The sequence below is a fragment of the Mustela putorius genome, unplaced genomic scaffold (genome assembly GCF_011764305.1).
Source record: "Mustela putorius furo isolate JIRA1106 unplaced genomic scaffold, ASM1176430v1.1 tig00003845_pilon_pilon_pilon, whole genome shotgun sequence".
Classification (NCBI taxonomy): domain Eukaryota; kingdom Metazoa; phylum Chordata; class Mammalia; order Carnivora; family Mustelidae; genus Mustela; species Mustela putorius.
In genome coordinates this window covers 5,598,979-5,616,547 of record NW_025421998.1, presented here as the reverse complement: position 1 = coordinate 5,616,547, position 17,569 = coordinate 5,598,979, and the positions used below count along the sequence as shown (strand labels likewise).

The following is a 17,569-nucleotide window of genomic DNA, read 5'->3' as shown; positions in this document are numbered from 1 at the left end:
CGCCTGGGTGGCTCAGTGGGTTAGAGCCTCTGCCTTCGGCTCAGGTCCTGGGATCGAGCCCCGCATCAGGCTCTCTGCTCAGCAGGGAGCCTGCTTCCCTCTCTCTGCCTCTGCCTGCCTCTCTGCCTACTTGTGATCTCTGTCCATCAAATAAAAAATTAAAAAAAAAAAACCTTAATAATCTACCAAAAAAATTATTTTAAAATTTCTAAAAAAAAAAAAAAACTCTGATGCTTAGAAATATTACTCGTTAATTGACCCTAAACATGATACTCAATATTAAAGAATATCAGAACAAGTACACATGAAATATATATTGCTTTTTAAAAACCATCTTGGCTTTGCATCTCTGATACTAACTGCACAGAAAAACCCTTTTGTTCTGAGTTCTCAAAAATATTTCTTTTGCCCAAGATTAATGCAGAGACAAGAGAGATCAGTTTTTTTGGGTGACAGGGATGTACCACTTGACTTAGTTTTAGGAATTTAAATAAAATTAGAATCACTTTTTTTTTTCTTTTCACATTTAATGAGGAGTCCAGTGATACACAGGGACAGGGTGACCACCAGCTCCAGGTGTGGCTCACCAGGGGAAGGGGACTCCGGCTTTGTTCAAGGGTCTAGGCTTCTGTGGGCACATGGCAAGAGAGAATTTCTAAATGGTAGTGCTACACAGGTCTCCTACACAGGCCTCCTCGCTTTCCTCAGGAGCCAGGTTGTGGGAAGGGAGGAGGAGGATAGTGTTGGAAGAGAAAGAGAAACAAGGAGAGCAGGAATGTCCACATTAAACTTGTCATTTTACCTGATATCTCCTCATTCAGTGCTGTCTCCACTGGTCCATTTTCTGTCCTGGTGTCCCGTGAGCTTCCTAAAAGTACAGATCTCTTTCCTATGGTTTTCCATCATTTGCACACAACAACCAAGCTGAAGGTATCCAAAGTCTTCTATGCTCTGGCCTCCTCCACCTTCCCCAGACCTCTTGCCCAGGCCTCCCCACTTTCAGGTTTCTGCTCCAGTAGAAGCCCCTGGTTCTCAGCACCTATCAGCTGCTTTCTTGCCTTCCTGCCCTGCCTGGTGGTCCAAGACTTCCCTCCCTTCAGCGTGAATTACTTTCATCCAGTCACTTGATGGAAACCCATTGATAGACATATAGAGTTCTAGCACAGAGTTGGGTCGTTTGAATGTTTGTTCAATAAATGGATGGGTGGTGAATGGATCAGTGCATCAGTGGATGGATGGATGGATGGATGGATGGATGGATGAGTGGGTGGTTGGATGGACGAATCCATGAATGAATGGATGGATGAGTGGGTAGATGGGTGGATGGATGGCTGGATGGGTGAGTGGGTGGACGGATTGTGAATCCATGGATGAATACATAGATGAGTGGTAGTTGGATGGATAGGTGGATGTGTGGATGCATAGATGAGTACATAGATGGGTGGAGATAGATGAACAGAGAGGCGGAAGGCTGGATGGATGGACGCATGCATCCATAGATAAGTGGATGGACAAGTCGAGAGACAAATGGGTGAGTGGGTGGATGGATTGTGAATCCATGGATGAATAGATAGGTGAGTGGGCAAATGGACAGATGGGTGGATGGATGGATGAATAGAGAGGTGGAAGGATGGATGGACGCATGCACGCATAGATGAGTAGATGGACCAGTGGATGGATAGATGGGTGAGTGGATGGATGGATAGATGAATGGGTGGGTGGATGGAAAAAATGAACTTGTGATTTTTTTTTCAAGTATTTGGATATTTAAAAGGTTAGAACATACTTTCAATCCCCAGGCCAAAAAAAAAAAAAAACAGTAAATATAATAATGACATTAACATTTATTCAGCCCCCCATATGCCACTGAAGTCAAAAATACTAAGTAAACAAGGAACTGGCTTTTCCCTATTGCTTAAAAAAAAACCTCTTGTAAGTTGCAATAAAGACGTACTACAGTATGACTTACAGTTGCTGGCAAGCAGTTTGTAGTAAACATCAGGTGGTCCAGAAAATAAAAATAAGGTTTTAAGTGATAGAATCTTTTTGCAATTGTTCACGTTATGTTTCTTTTTCCACTGTAGTGGTCAGTTTTCTCTTGCGGTCGTCGGCCTGGACATAACGTCCTTGGGTTTACGCTCCCTCAAGGAGATCAGTGATGGGGATGTGATCATCTCGGGAAACAAAAAATTGTGCTATGCGAATACAATAAACTGGAAAAAACTATTTGGGACTTCAAGTCAGAAAACCAAAATTATAAACAACAAAGATGAAAAAGGCTGCAGTAAGTAATCACTCTGGCTGATTGTGGAGATGGTTCCCTTGGGTCGTTTATTTTAATCTAGAATATTCCCAAACATTTCAATTACATTTTCATTCCTGAAGAAGCAGATTAAAAGAAATCTGTGTATTCCTAATTTGTGAAGTTACCATATCAAATTCCTTGGAATTGTTTCCAGTTCGCGTATTTCACAGGATGAATTTGCCTTGAGGCTTAAGCTATCGATTATTTGTAATTAATGGAAATCAATTTTGTATTATTTTACCTGTTAGCCATAGGTTTCTCCCTGTTCATTTCAGCCTCTGATGACTGTAGCTAGCAACACACATGCACACGCCTGCAGATAGAATGAACATTTTATGCTGACATTTCCTAGTCTGATTAGGGAGCCATAGGACACTGTGGAAGCTGGGCATGTGCACTGCTTGGTCACTGGGACAAGCAGGTCTGCGTTCATGCCCCAATTCTAGCCCTTCCTAGCTTCCAGACCTTGATCGGTTTACATAGTTTCTTCAGGCTTTGGCTTTCTCAGTGATTCTTGCCGCCAGTGAGAGAATGAAATGAAATTTTTACATGTTAAACTCTTGGCCCAGTGCCCAGCACATGGCAGGAACCACAAACCTTCCCAGTGTTTCCATCAGCTGTGACATTCATCAGCGGAATGCTGCCCAGGTCCAGTCCAGGAACTCTTGACTCCCACTGGGGAGAATGGAACTTGCATTTGACCTCGAGAAGCCAATTGGGTGTCCCTGCTTCTTGGCACCCCTCCCCCTCTGCACGTCCATGCTGCTCAAGGTCACAAAGGACCCAGCACCTCATTTACCGGTGTGGGTGCGTTCATGCTTGGCCCCTCTAGTCACAGTGCTGCAGCTGACCCCTTGTGGCTCACCCTGTCTTCCCAGAGGCCATGGGCCACGTCTGCCATCCTTTGTGCTCATCAGAGGGCTGCTGGGGCCCAGAGCCGAAAGACTGTGTGTCCTGCAGAAACGTCAGCCGGGGCAAGGAATGTGTGGAGAAGTGCAATGTTCTGGAGGGGTAAGGTTCTTTTGTAACCCCTTGATTTTGCTAAAAGATAAGGAGATTGTTTTTCTAGGTTTATGGTTGTTCACATTGATCCTATTGCTTTTTTTTTTCTTCTTCCTTTTTTTTTTTTTTTTTGTCGTGTATTTGTTGACAGCTGTTTATCACACAAGGAAATGAACAAACGTTTTTCATGACTTATGCCAGTTCACCAATTTATAGAGTCTCTGTTTTGGAAATCTCTGCTATTTTTCTAAGCCACACAGAGTTCCCAAGACAGACGAAAAAGTCATAAGTGGTTCATATGGCCGAGACCACAGTCATCTAGACTTTTCTTTGCGAGACACTCTCCCTACTGTGTCCAAAGCAATATAAATTACATTTCCTCATTAATTTTTTGTTTTATGTTCAAGAAATATTGAACCATGCATATAACTTTAAATGTAACCATGGACAAAGGAATAAACAACCACATAACCACTCTTGAATTTATCTGCAATCAGTAGAAGTACAGTCTGTTGATTCTCTGGGAATCTTGAGATGGATATAAAGCTTTGAAGGTCCTCGAATAATGACTAAAAATAAATAGGAAAGTACAATTGAAGGACAGAGGCAGAAGCTTTTTTTTTTTTTTTTTTTTTAATTTAAAGAACAGGAAATTTTGTCAGAGAGAAGGAGCCATAGGAATTACATATGAGTACAGGAAACCTCCCTTCTTGTTTCACTGTCGGGGTCTGGGCCATAGCACAGATCCAGAAATATTCAGGAGCAAGATGAGAAGACCAAGTCCAGTTCTGTACGAACCCTTTAGCAGGTCGGCTCAGTAACCTGACCGAGTACGTTGTATAATTGACAGTGTTATTTCAACAAGAAATATCCGTGCAATCCTTACTGCTCCAAAAGAGACACAAGTCTCATGGTTTCTACATCGTTTTAAAGAGAGATGGAACTGGGGCACCTGGGTGGCTCAATGGGTTAAGCATCTGCCTTCGGCTCAGGTCATGATCCCAGGGTCCTGGGATAGAGCCCCTGCTCATCGGGTTCTCCCACACCCCCTCCCCCAACCCACCACTTGTGTGCACTCTCTCTCTCACATAAATAATACAATCTTTAAAAAAGGCGGGGGGGGGGGAATTTAAATAACCATGTTGGTGGTCCCTTTCTGTTAAGAATGTCGTTGTCTGGTAGCAAGTACTCAGCCTGCAGGATGGGCTCCTCCCACAGGTGTTATAACTCAGGGAAGAAGGGAAGGAAAGAACCAATTGGGCATATTTGGTTTAATTGAGGACATGAGGGAGGACTTAGGGAACATGTTGAGGGGTGTAAACACTCCTCGTTCACTGGAGTGAAGACCTGTAGTTAATTCCCAGGCAGCTTTCAACCTCAGTAGCTGCCACCACTGTTCTGTCTTTTCAATCCAACGTGGTCTTCTTGCTTAACATTGATCTGGACATCCTGAGGAATAGCGAAACTCTTACAAGCAAAATTTTTCACACCTGTATTGCACACTTACGGTTTTTGTTAATAACCATGGAGTACGTTCTAACGTCTCTCCTTTCTTTTCCTGTACATTAATCTACGGTTAATCATTTTTCTCCAGCTTGCTTTAAATATCCATGAATCTGATGTTGGGGATGAGGTCACCTCTTAAGGACTATGACCTTTTTCATGTATTGGCTTGTTTGCCTAAGAGACAAAAACTGCGCCTTGTAGAATAATGCAGGGAAGATGTTTGGATTATGAATGAAGCTTGTGTATTTGTTGAGGGGAAAGATGACCAAGGATTCAGTTAATACAGTCACTTTATGATCTCACAGTAGAGTCCTGATTCCCCACAGCTGCATGTTGACCTGAAATTTTTTGGTATTGCTGGAAAAGAGGATTTGCATCCTCTGAAATTTCAGATGGATCAACTCAGATGGTTGTAGCCACCCAGCATTTTGAAGCAGGATCTCTGGAGACGGAGACGGTGCTGATCAGTTTCCTTTCTTCTCTCAGGGAGCCAAGGGAGTTTGTGGAGAACTCCGAGTGTATACAGTGCCATCCGGAATGCCTGCCCCAGCCCATGAATGTAACCTGCACGGGACGGGTGAGGAGTGCGTTTGATGTTAGCCCCTCCTACATCGTAGGGAGAAGGCTCCCAGCAGTAGAGCCACAACACTGAGCCAACATGTGACCTCACAGCTGCGTCCCAGAGAGGCTGTGGTTGAGCTGATGTCATCACACACCCCATTGCGCAGGAGCACTCACCTTTCCTGTCCAACACCTCCTAACAAGTTTAATAACATCTACTCTTTCACCAACAGGCCTGTGGTAGACTGCATACCTTGTCAGCCAGTTGTCACCATTTCTGACATCTGTCGTCACTGCTTCGTCACTTTAATCAAACATCCTCAATTCTGATTTAACATCAGTTCACAACTATTCAAAGCATTTTTTTATTTCATGTAAATCTTTATCTTTTTTATTATGTTCCATTAGCCAGCATATAACACTTTGTTACAATTTGATGGAGGGTTCAACAGTTCATTAGCTGTGTATAACACCCAGTGCTCATCATATCACGTGCCCTCCTTAATGCCCATCACCCAGCTACCCAATCCCCCCACCCCTTCTGAAACCCTCAGTTTGTTTCCCAGAGTCCAGAGTCTCTCATGGTTTGTCTCCCTCTCCGATTTCTTCCCATTCGGTTTTCCCTCCCTTCCCCTGTGGTCCGCCACACTATTCCTTATGTTCCACATATGAGTGAAACCATACGATAATTGTCATTCTCTGACTGACTTATCTTACTTAGCATAATCCTCTCCAGTTACATCCCCTTCGACGTAATGGTACATATTCATCCTTTCTGATGGCTGAGTAAATTCCATTGTATACATGAACCACATCTTCTTTATCCTGTCATCTGTTGAAGGGCATCTCAGCTTCTTCCACAGTTTGGCTATTGTGGACATTGCCACTATGAACACTGGGGTGCATGTGCCCCTTCTTCTCACAACATCTGTATCTTTGGGGTAAATACCTAGTAGTGCAACTGCTGGGTCATAGGGTAGCTCTATTTTTAATGTCTTGAGGAACCTCCACGCTGTTTTCCAGAGTGGCTTCCCCAGCTTGCATTCCCACCAACAGTGTAAGAGGGGTTCCCTTTCTCCACATCCTCGCCAACATCTATTGTTTCCTACCTTGTTAATTTTTGCCATCTAACCAGTGTAAGGTGTTATCTCATTGTGGTTTTGATTTGTATTTCCTGATGCCGATTGATGTTCAACATTTTTTCATGTGTCTGTTAACCATTTGTATATCTTCTTTGGAGAAGTGTCTGTTCATGTCTTATGCCCATTTCTTGACTTTTTTGTGTGTGTTTTTTGTGTGTGTTGAGTTTGAGAAGTTCAAAGCATTTCTAAAGAAACACCTAGCAAAACTTTCCAAAATTCAGTTTTCTATCTACATTGTATTTTAAAGAATAGAAATGAGAATTCAGGTCCCCCATCACACCAGTATCCTAACTATAGTTAATCCTTAATATTATGTTTAAGGACATGTGTGTGGATTTGAGCTTCAACAGCCATATGTAAATCTACTAATTAAAAACGTTTTTCAGAAGTTGTCTCTGAATTGGGCAGAAGGCTGTGTTTTGAGGCATAGGCTGCCAACATGGCAGGTTACAAAGTAAACCAATGGTTTATAAGTTCACATGGTGTTAGGGTACATTTTCATCGAGATAAATCAGTTGGTGATACTGACTTTAGTCATCTGATGGCTCTAGTTCTGAGAACACTCAGTCTTTGGACAAAATAGGGACATCCCTCCCTGCCCATTTCATTTCAGTCCCTTTGTGAAGCGTGCAGGTACCAGAATCAAAGTTAGCACAGTCCAGTGTTCATTTTGCCTCCACCTTGTTGTCCCTAAAAATACAGAGATATAGGCTTTCTTGCATTTGCCTCAGCAAGTCTGGCTTCCCACAGTCTTCCTTTAAGTTCAAACATGTTATGCAAGAAAGTTCATCTGAGCAATAAAGATGTAAATGTACTCATAGACTAATTAGATGGTTTTGACAAAGATGGATGCCCATAATCTGTTAAGCAAAATGTAATGAAGTATTTAGTATAGTTATATATGAAATGTCTTTAAAGTTGGGAAGACTTTATAGTGAGCTGTTAGCAGCGGCCCTGTCAAGCGATAGCAATCCCAGATGAGCCTGTCGTTTTTCTACTTGAAGAACTTCTATTATTATTTGGCTGTTTTCACAGTAAGTATTTTAAGTAACAAGTTCAGTTTTGAAAGAGAAAGAAACATGTATAGAGAGGTCGTCCTCAATCTTGACAGGGACCGGACAGCTGTGTCAAGTGTGCGCACTACATCGACGGCCCGCACTGCGTCAAGACCTGTCCGGCTGGCATCATGGGAGAGAACAACACCCTGGTCTGGAAGTTTGCAGACGCCAATCGCGTGTGCCACCTGTGTCATTCCAACTGTACCTATGGGTGAGTGAGAGCATGTCAGGTGAAGAAGCAGGACAGAAGTGTTTCTTGTTCTAATTACATGTAACCGAAAAGAATGAATTGAGTGGAAGATAGGGAGCAATTTTTCTGACGCAATTAAAGGATAATATGCGATGGCCTCTTTTACTTCATATTCAGCAGTCATTTCTGCAAATCAGCTTTCCCAAAGACCTCTTCATCTCGCTACTCAAATCGACTCCCTGCTAGCACCTGGCCTGTCTCCGTCCTTGCCAGTCACCTCTTCAGATGTAAACTGGCCTTTCTCAAACATCCCTGCATGTGGTCCCCAAATTCACAATTTCCATTTGCACTCACTTTGCAGAGTGTTCCCTTTTGGGGGACTGCCAGGCATGGTGAGGGATTGGGATAAAGGGAGTGAGCAGAGTTATTTTGAGTAGGGTATGAGTTTATCAGTCAGTGGTCATTCATCAATGATGCCTGTTGTCTTTGACTTTGGTTTCCATAGGAGGTAATAAAGTGTGCATCCCACAGCCTGAAAAGCCTCTGTGTGTGTGTGTGTGTGTGTGTGTGTGTGTGTGTGATGTAGAGAGGAAGGCCCAAAGGCCCTGGGGGGAAAGGAGCAGGACAGTGTAGAAATGAGGGCAGGGAACAGACCCTCTCCCTCCAAGAGAAGTGTACAGATCCCAGCCCTTGACTGAGATAGGAAATGAGGTGCTCGAAGGCACCCCCATCCCATTCGCAATTTGAAATGTAGTCCTTCATCCTTTCCCAGGCCACGAAATGGTCATCTCCCCTGCCTCCTTTTTCAAACTAAAATACAGCTGACACACAATGTTATATTTGTTTTAGGTGTAGAAGATAGTGACTCGACAATACCATTCATTATGCAGGGCTCACCACAAAAAGTGTAGTCACCACCTGTCACCAGACAGAATTGTTACATTATTGACTGTATTTTCTATGCTGTACTCCTTATCCCCATCACTTAGTTGTTACAACTGGAAGTTTGTAGCTCTTAACCCCTTCACCCGTTATGTCCCTCCCCCTTACGCCCTTTCCTCTGGTAACCACAGGTTTGTGGTATTTATGTATTTACGTGTATTTATGAGTCTATCTCTGTTGTTGGTGTGTTCGTTTGTTTTTTTTTTTTTTTTAGGCCCTATATATAGATGAACTCTTACAGTATTTGTCCTTCTGTCTGACTCATTTCAGTTAGCATCACGCTCTGTCGGTCCATCCATGCACAACAGCATGAGTTGTCTTTTCCGTTTAATTAGAGTAGTTTGCTTTCCTACTGATGTTTGTATTGGCAAATGCTGCTGTTCTCAGAGCCCACGGATTCTGCCTTTTTACATCATCCTGTAATTGAAATAAGGGATGGTGGCCTCCCCCACTAGAATGGGAGCCCAGCGGCTCAGGGGTCATGGAAGACCAGGGCTGACTCTGATGCATGTAACACATTTCGGTTGTTTCGGAGGGAATGAAGCCAGCTCCTCCCCTCACCCCTGGCTTTCTGGGTCTGCAATCATCACTGTCATTTCCCTGCCACCGAGACTTGTCTTCCCTCATCTGTTCCTCCCTACCTGCTCCTTGATCAGTTTGGCTCTAGTCTTGGGCCCTCTACTCCCCAGCCCATATGGACATCCCAGAGCCTGACGTGAGACAACTATACCTATATCACGAGGTGTACGTCAAAACATCTTAATAGCAAAGGCCAGAAACTGTCCCCTTGGCTCAATGCTGGAACAGTCCCTGTCACAGAGTACACACTCAGAAATACTTGCTGGGAGAATGAATAAATGAAACAATGCAAAGTAGATTAACCACAGCCACAAAATGGGGATTGCTGGTGATCTTAATGATTGGAGAGTAATTTAAACGTGTTGCCTTGTGACTTAATTAAAAACTCTCTAAGAGCCGCCTGGGTGGCTCAGTCAGCTAAGCATCTGCCTTAAACTGGGGTCATGATCCCAGCATCCTGGGATCGAGACCTACATGCTTCTCCTCCCTCTGTCCCTCCCCCCTGCTCATGCTTTCTCTTTCTCGCTCTCTCTCTCCACTCTCTCTCAAATAAATAAAATATCCAAAGGGGAAAAAAAAAAAAAAAAAACCTCAGACAAAATACTGAAGAAGCAGAGTGATTCAAATGTGTGTTCTTCTCTCCATTCCTACAGCTGTGACGGGCCAGGTCTTGAAGGCTGTACGATAGAAGGGTAAGTGTCGTAACGGTGTCCAGCGGACCTTCTCAGAAATGTCCAAAGACTGTGTGGGCAGAGACAATACTTTCCCACACTTTTCTTTTCTCTTCTTTTCTTTTCTTTTTAAGATTTTATTTATTTATTTGGCAGACAGAGATCACAAGTAGGCAGAGCAGCAGGCAGAGAGAGAGGAAGGGAAGCAGGCTCCCCGCTGAGCAGAGAGCCCGATGTGGGGCTCGATCCCAGGACCCTGGGATCATGACCTGAGCCAAAGGCAGGGGCTTTAACCCACTGAGCCACCCTGGTGCCCTACTTTCCCGCATTTCTGATCGCCTTCTGCATTGACAGGTTCTTCTCTGGGCCAGCACAGCATCCCTGGCTGAGACCACCCTGCGGATTCCCCCCACCTCTCCCCTGCCTACTTTGTTAGTGTGTTCGGGGGAGGGGACACAGGATATGAGCAGTGGGACCTGGCTCTGTGTGGCACTAGCACTCAGTGCCCAGTGCTTCTCTTCACATGGAGCCTGTCTCTGACTTCCGTGGTCACACCAGCTTCCTCAGATCTTTCTCCTAGCTTCTCTTCTTTTCGCCCTTGCTGACCCAGTGGACCGCATCTCAGACCTTCAAGTTTGATGAAAGAGCTCCAGCGTGAGGTCATTTTTCTCCCCAACTAACCTATTCTAAACAGTGACTTCCTTTAGCATTTCAATTCTGATTCATTTGCCATCATTGCTTGAAATGCTGTACTAAGAAAAGCAGAACTGGGAATTCCTGGTCAGACTCATCAGGAAAGAGTATGTGGTATTATCAATTAACAATGTCAAGCAAGGAATCGGAATTAGGCACAAGGCACCTCTTTGCCATTCCTGACATAACCCAACACTAACCGAATTTCCAGGCATCTCTTCCATTTCTAGTAATGTCTACACAGTCCCTTCTTCAACGACCTGGCTTCCGTGTTGGCTGACTCTTCTGCCCCAGATTTAGCCATGATAATAAATCCTACCTACTATCAAGTGAAACATGAAAGACGAGTAAGGCAGTTTCTCAGAGATAAAGATTTCCTTTCATCCTTTCCTCTTTGCTGAGCCTACATCAGCAAAATTTGTCCTATCTTCACACTATAATCAGTACATTCATAATGAGGTTTTTCATCAAAGCCCCACCTTGAAACTAGTCTGTGACCATTCATTGTTATATAGACTCTACTTTTTCTTCTCTTCTTATTCACTTACCCTTACTATAGCTCCCCACGGAACCCATGCGTACTCTGTAATTATTCTTTGTATCATTTTAGTGTTCCTTTCAATATAGTAAAAACTCATTAATGCAAACTGCATTAATTGAGGAGATGGCATAATGCAGGAGACAAGTTTTGCATTCACTAAGGAGAAAGTGTTGTAGATACCATTTTCATGGAGCACCTTTGACCCACTGACAAGAAATTTGTAAGGATGCTGGGATAGTTATATGCTAATGATGCTAATTAATCTTTGATATTCATTAACATTTCTTCCAGAAAATATGAAGCTTGTCAGAAGCTCAAAGGGGATAGATACTTAAGAATAATAATTTTATAAAGATTCTAAATTCAGAATCCACAAATCCAGATAGCTCTTTTCCCCCAGTGAACTCCAGAACTTCTGTTGGAGGTTTTTGCCGTCCCTGAAATCGAGCACACCCATAGTGGGAAAAAGGAGTGCTGTAAAGTGGTTTGCTGATACACGGTGACATCACTGATTTATGACGATCGTGCTTTTTATGGTTAAAGCCTATCACTTTATAACCTCCCCCATGCTTATTCATAAAGCATTCCACAGGGCTGTGGTCCCATCTTGAAAGCCAAGGACCCTTCAAAGAGGCTGAACGTTATGGAAAGGGTGCCTTCACCCAGGCAAGCCAGGAGACAATGCATGTTTTATGCAGTGGCCTTCTAGTTCAGATGAATGGAGAGATTCTGGGGGTAAATGCAGATTCATATGAAAAGCATTATGGGAGTCTGAGTTACTTTTTGAATTTTGTGGATTCTTAATCAGTAGATTAAAATACAGTTGTCATATGGAGATGTCCGAAGGATACCTCAATTTAAAAAAATGTAAAAAAGCTGGGAGGGAGGACCTTCTAATGCTCAAGAAGGTGGAAACACTACCCTAGAAACTCTTGATGTTCTTTCCTCTGTTTAGAAGCCACATGGTACCTACTTTCTGAGATGATGTTGATTGATGTCAAAGTGTCAAAAAATGTAGGAAATCATAAAATGCCAATGTAATGGGACACCTGGGTGGCTCAGTTGGTTAAGCCTCTGCCTTCGGCTCAGGTCATGATCCCAAGTCCCATATCGGGCGCCTTGCTCGGCAGGGAGCCTGCTTCTCCCTCTGCCTGCCACTTTGTCTGCTTGTGCTCACTCTCGCTCCTCTCTCAGACAAATAAATAAATAAAATCTTAAAAAAAAAAAATGTCAATGTAATGAAATCTGTCCACAGGCCTCACTTTGCCATGTCTCCCTCTCATTCCAGGAACAAGATCCCACCCATTGCCATTGGGATTGTGGGCGGCCTTTTCTTGGTGGTGATGGTGGCCCTCGGGGTGGGCCTCTTTTTGCGCCGGCGCCATATTGTCCGGAAGCGAACCCTTCGTAGACTGCTGCAAGAAAGAGAGGTGAGTGGGTGCCCAGGCCCGGCATGTCCTGCCCATGCCCCTATCCCAGCTTCCTGGACGAAACAAGGGCTCTCCTGCCATGTCTTGCCCTTCAAGATTTTGTATTTTAAGTATATGTTTGTATTATTATGTTTTATTTCTGATGGTGGAAAAACCAGAAAGAATCTCTGAATGTCCCATTATAAACAATTAGTCCCATTTGGGTACAGCTCTGGAATGAATTAAGTCTCACAACATAGCTACCAATCTGTGGGGAGTCCTGTGTAAATACAACACGCATATATGTGTACGGAAAGGCTTGTGCATAGGTGTTGGTTCCTGGGAAGGCACGTGGTTGAGAAGCTAACTGTGGAAAATCCCATTGTCTACACAGTGCTGTTGCCTTTTCAGCTCTGTATGTGACAATGTGAATGGGTCCTCAGCTGGCATCCTCATCCTGCAGAGTGACAGAAGCCAGAGTCCCTGGGAGGAGAGAACCACAGCAGCTCATACCATAAAGGCATTTGCGTGTTAGGATGCCCAACAGGCTACCAAAATGACCAACCCTCTGAAAGGTTTCCTCACCAAAATTCTCTCAATCCAGCTAATTGGAAGTAGAAATCGTATTTGTTGAAATGGAGCTGTTCTGTTCAAGGATTCCTGTACCAGGGAGTCCCTTTGTCAACATACCTTTCGTGAAGTTCTTTGAGAAGGTGTGCATTTCTTCTTTCGAGTGAGTGTGGCAGGTTCTTTGGGCTGAAGCACATCCACGCATGGCTGTGTCTGGGCTTGGCCAACGCCTGCTTCCACACAGGCCGGAGCATTGACCAGCGGCTTTTCTTCCTTATCTCTCACAGCTTGTTGAGCCTCTTACGCCCAGCGGAGAAGCTCCCAACCAAGCTCTCTTGAGGATCTTAAAGGAAACAGAATTCAAAAAGATCAAGGTGCTGGGCTCTGGAGCATTTGGCACGGTGTACAAGGTGAGGCCACCAGGACGCCAAGACTTCTGGGGATGTGGGTTGATGCGCAAATCCAGAGTCCTGGGCTGTCTTCTGTGTATCAACTTTATCTACTTTTGTGTTGCTCATGGTTTGGACATTCCAATGTCTTCTCCAGGTTCTCAAAAGGAAATCTTGTATAACCATGGTGACAAATTAAATGGTCCTGTGGGACCCTTATACAGTCATCAAAAGTTTCCAGGGATGATAGTGGTGACTTTGTAAAGGGGTGGGTGGCAGAGAGGGAGTCTGAAGAAGGGCTGCCTGTCACTCTGTGACAGTGTCCAAATGAAGTCCAAGTCAAAACAGCTCCTCTTAATTTGTTTTTTCTGGATCCTATTACATCAGGTCTGATTTCAGTGAGCCCGACACCCAGTATCTCAGAATTCTGGACAAAATGATCCACACTGGTGGTGTAACTGACACATGCTTAGGGTTTTTTTTTTTTTTTTAAACTAATGACTCTGATTCATGGAACATGATAGCAGGAGAGCTGCTGAGATGTCATGGCTCCCAGCTCTGATGGCCTCGGAATACAGAGCTGTGCTTAAGGTCCCTCGCCCTTTGGGACAGGGTCACTGGTAAAGTCTGTCTGTCTCACGAGTCAGCATATTGCATAGTATGACAATTGCCAGTTAATGTCTTTTCTCCCTCCTCATCTCAGGGACTCTGGATCCCAGAAGGTGAGAAGGTTAAAATTCCCGTGGCCATCAAGGAATTAAGAGAAGCCACATCTCCGAAAGCCAACAAGGAAATTCTTGATGTAAGTTTCTCCTTTGCTCTCTAGTTTTCCACAGGCCCGGACGTCAGAAGCCACATTTTCTGGTATCTAACAGCTCACTGTCCCATTTTAGACTTCTTTTCATCATCGCATTTTAGCTGTTCACTTTTCATGTTTTTTTTCTTTCTAGCTGCCGTTGGTGTAATTCCCTCTCAGGGTTTCTTCTGAAGAGAAGAGTCACATCTTCAATTCTGCTCTCTCTTTCTCTCCCAAAATGATAGAAACTCATAGTCGTTGAATGTCCAGCAAGGGCCAGTCTCAGGACTAGTTGCTTTGCACACACACTCACAGTGAACCCTCCTGACCAGCCTGTAGCGTTAAGAAGGTTGCTCACGTTTACGTGGTTGGCGTAGGATTCCAGCCCATCGCTATTTCTGCCTTCGAAACGCATTTCCATTTGGCTCCACCAGGTTATCTTTGAAATGGCTTTTTTAAAGGTGCCTGGGATTACAGTATGATGCTTCATAACCTCCAGAAACAGTTGCCCATCTTCCGTACTTGCCCCCAAATAATGTGTATGTTATTTCTGGTGTCCTTTTTTAGTTTCTAGAGCAAGACTTAGGAATGTTCCACAAGATTATTTTCATTTCTTTACTTTGAATCCCACTGAACTTTCTTCACCTTTTCTGAACCCTCACTAGCCAATAAAGGGGCTACATCCTCTTAAACAGAGGTTGTCCAAAAGAGGGGCCACCATGCAATGTGGGAGAGCCCGCTTTTAAGGGACACTCAGGAAAATCCACTGGACAGATGGAGTCTTGTTGTTAACACTGTTAGCCTTTGAGTATGGTGGGACATGCCAAACATTTGCTCTCGTCCCAAGGCAGAGCCAGAGAAAGAGAAGGGAGGGAGGCTTAGCGGGAGGTTAGGGAAACAGAGTCAGAAAAAACAAAATGGCCACCTCAGAAATCTAGAGAATTTAGTTGTCCTGTAGTTAGGAAGGACAAGAGCCAAATGTAATATTCCCCACTCTCACTTCTAACCCACACATTATATACCAAACAAGGCCTTTTAGAAAACTGTGTTTCGACACAGTGAACTTCCCAGTGACATGACCACTCTAGACTCCAAATTCTTCCCACAGGCTTCTTTCCTTTACTATTATGGGGAGACCCCCACTCTGGCACGCTTCTCAGGGAAAGATGACATATTAGTACAAGGCAACAGCCAACTGGAGATACTTATCAAGCGAAATTATCTTTCTTTTTAATGGCTTACAAGTTCACGTGCAGTCCTGTTAGCTTTACATCAACTCATGTCAGCGTAACCATGAGAGATACATTTGGGATGTCTCTTCAGCTAGAACCTAGAGCTGCCTCACCTATACTGTTAAACAGAAAATATTTTTTTGCCAAATTTGCTTCCTTAATTCATTCTTCTTTATTCAAGACTTTCTAAGAAAGCTCACAGAACAACGCTGAGGTGTGGGTTTCAGCAATATTTGCGACACAGAGTAAGGGTCGCCTTTGAGGACAATGGCTCTGCTCTGGGAGGGAAGTAGTTTTCACTGCCAAGGACCTCCCAGACCCCAAAAACTGGGGGAGACCTGCTTTTGTGAGGTACAGGGTGGGGGAGATAAACACTGAGAAGTCTAAAAAGGGAGTCCCTCTTTTCCTCTTGTTTCGTCTCTCTCCGGCTCTCTTCTGTCTCCAATTTTTGGAAAAGTTTTGTTTTGTTTTGGGGTCCCCACCCCCAGTGTTCCTGGGATGTAACAGACACACAGCACAGTGTAAGCTGAATTAATACAGCAGGATGGCTTGACTTACACGGGAGTTACTGGGGTACACATTGCTGGCATCCTTCACTGCCTGTAAATCCAGTAAAAAGAAAAAGCAAAGGAAGAAAAGAAGTGTCTCCCTGCTGTGAGAACTCTTACGATCTCCTCTCTTGTACTTCTCATATACTTGACCGCAGTGAGAACTGCTTCTTCTCTCCCTCCATTATTTTATTCCCGCCTTCGTTCTGGTTTCACATCACAGCTGTTGCAGTTCCTGGGTGACGGGCTGGACGCCTTGTCATTTGCTTTTCCTGAAGCTCAGTGTGCCCAGAACTCAGGAGTCCCATCAGTGCAGCATGATGCCTGGGCCATGGGGAGCCCCTGAAGGAAAGGAGGGGCAGGGAGAGTCTGCTACATTTAGGAAGCAAAAGCCAGTGAGTCCAAGGCCAGTTTCTTTTTTTCTTTTTTTTTTTTTTTTAATTTAAATGCAATTAGCCCACGTAGATGTAGTGTTCAAGAATTCATCCATTGTGTATAACACCTAGTGCCCAGCACATCACATCCAAGGCCGGTTTCAGCAGTGAGCCAAGGAGCAGGTGAATTCTGAGACCGGACAGCCCATCAGGCTGCATGCGTCCATTGAGATGCTCACACTCCCTTGTAAATGGTTCTGCTCCCCAAATTCTTGATACTCTGATTCCTGTTCGGGGATCAGGCCCCGAAGTCCGGCATGCCCATCGGGCAGCCTCTAGTTTAAGCCGCGGCCTGAGGCTTAGCTAATTGGTACAATTTCAAAAATGTAGGGATCCTTTCTCTTCATTCCAAAAGCTAAGCATATGCCTCCCCTGAAGGAGTGGAAAATCTAGAGGAGTCCTCCCCCCCCCCCCATTCTCAACCTAAAATAGTTCACAGAGGAGGGAGACCAGCAAGAAGGCAGGCACCGAAGATCATCTTGGCAACGGGGACAAAGTCATAGACTTTCAAGGTCACAGAGCCTCCGAGCCATGTGACTGAGACATCAGCCTTGGGGTCTCTGAACAGGGGCGCCTGGCTGGAGCGCCCAGGTCAGAGATTGTTATAGAATACCAAGCATTCTTGCTACGAGCCACAGTACACCTTTGAGATTCCAAGATAAACAGCTAAGAACAAAGCTCGCTTTAACTTCTGCAGCGCACCAAACAGGACATAGGACGAACAGCGTCTCCATTGTCCTTGGGGGTGGGGCGGAAGTGATGACCTCGTTCTGCGGCTCTATCAGATTTTAGGAGGATGGGGATCTGGCCCAGCTCCAGCCTCTGTGTGGCCCGACACCCACGCCCGGTGCTCTATTCCCCGATGCCCAGGTCCAGGTCAGCTCCTCACAGCCCCGCAACAGATGGTCTGCTCAAACTTGCTCTGGTTTGCAGATTTTTCTCTCCTCCAAAATGAATACAATATGTATCCAAATCCCAACCAGATCTTGAGAAAATAGGAG

The 17,569-nt window shown here is 44.5% G+C and overlaps 1 protein-coding gene across 1 annotated transcript in view; it reads left to right on the top strand.

The window, feature by feature from the left end:
• Positions 1-17,569, top strand: part of EGFR (epidermal growth factor receptor) — a 200,052-nt gene that overhangs the window by 155,067 nt on the left and 27,416 nt on the right. The window contains exons 12-19 of the mRNA XM_004739376.3: positions 2,085-2,284; positions 3,184-3,316; positions 5,300-5,390; positions 7,628-7,785; positions 9,939-9,977; positions 12,479-12,620; positions 13,457-13,579; positions 14,262-14,360. Of these exons, the coding sequence (XP_004739433.1) occupies positions 2,085-2,284; positions 3,184-3,316; positions 5,300-5,390; positions 7,628-7,785; positions 9,939-9,977; positions 12,479-12,620; positions 13,457-13,579; positions 14,262-14,360 (985 nt within the window). The remainder of the gene's footprint in view (positions 1-2,084; positions 2,285-3,183; positions 3,317-5,299; positions 5,391-7,627; positions 7,786-9,938; positions 9,978-12,478; positions 12,621-13,456; positions 13,580-14,261; positions 14,361-17,569) is intronic.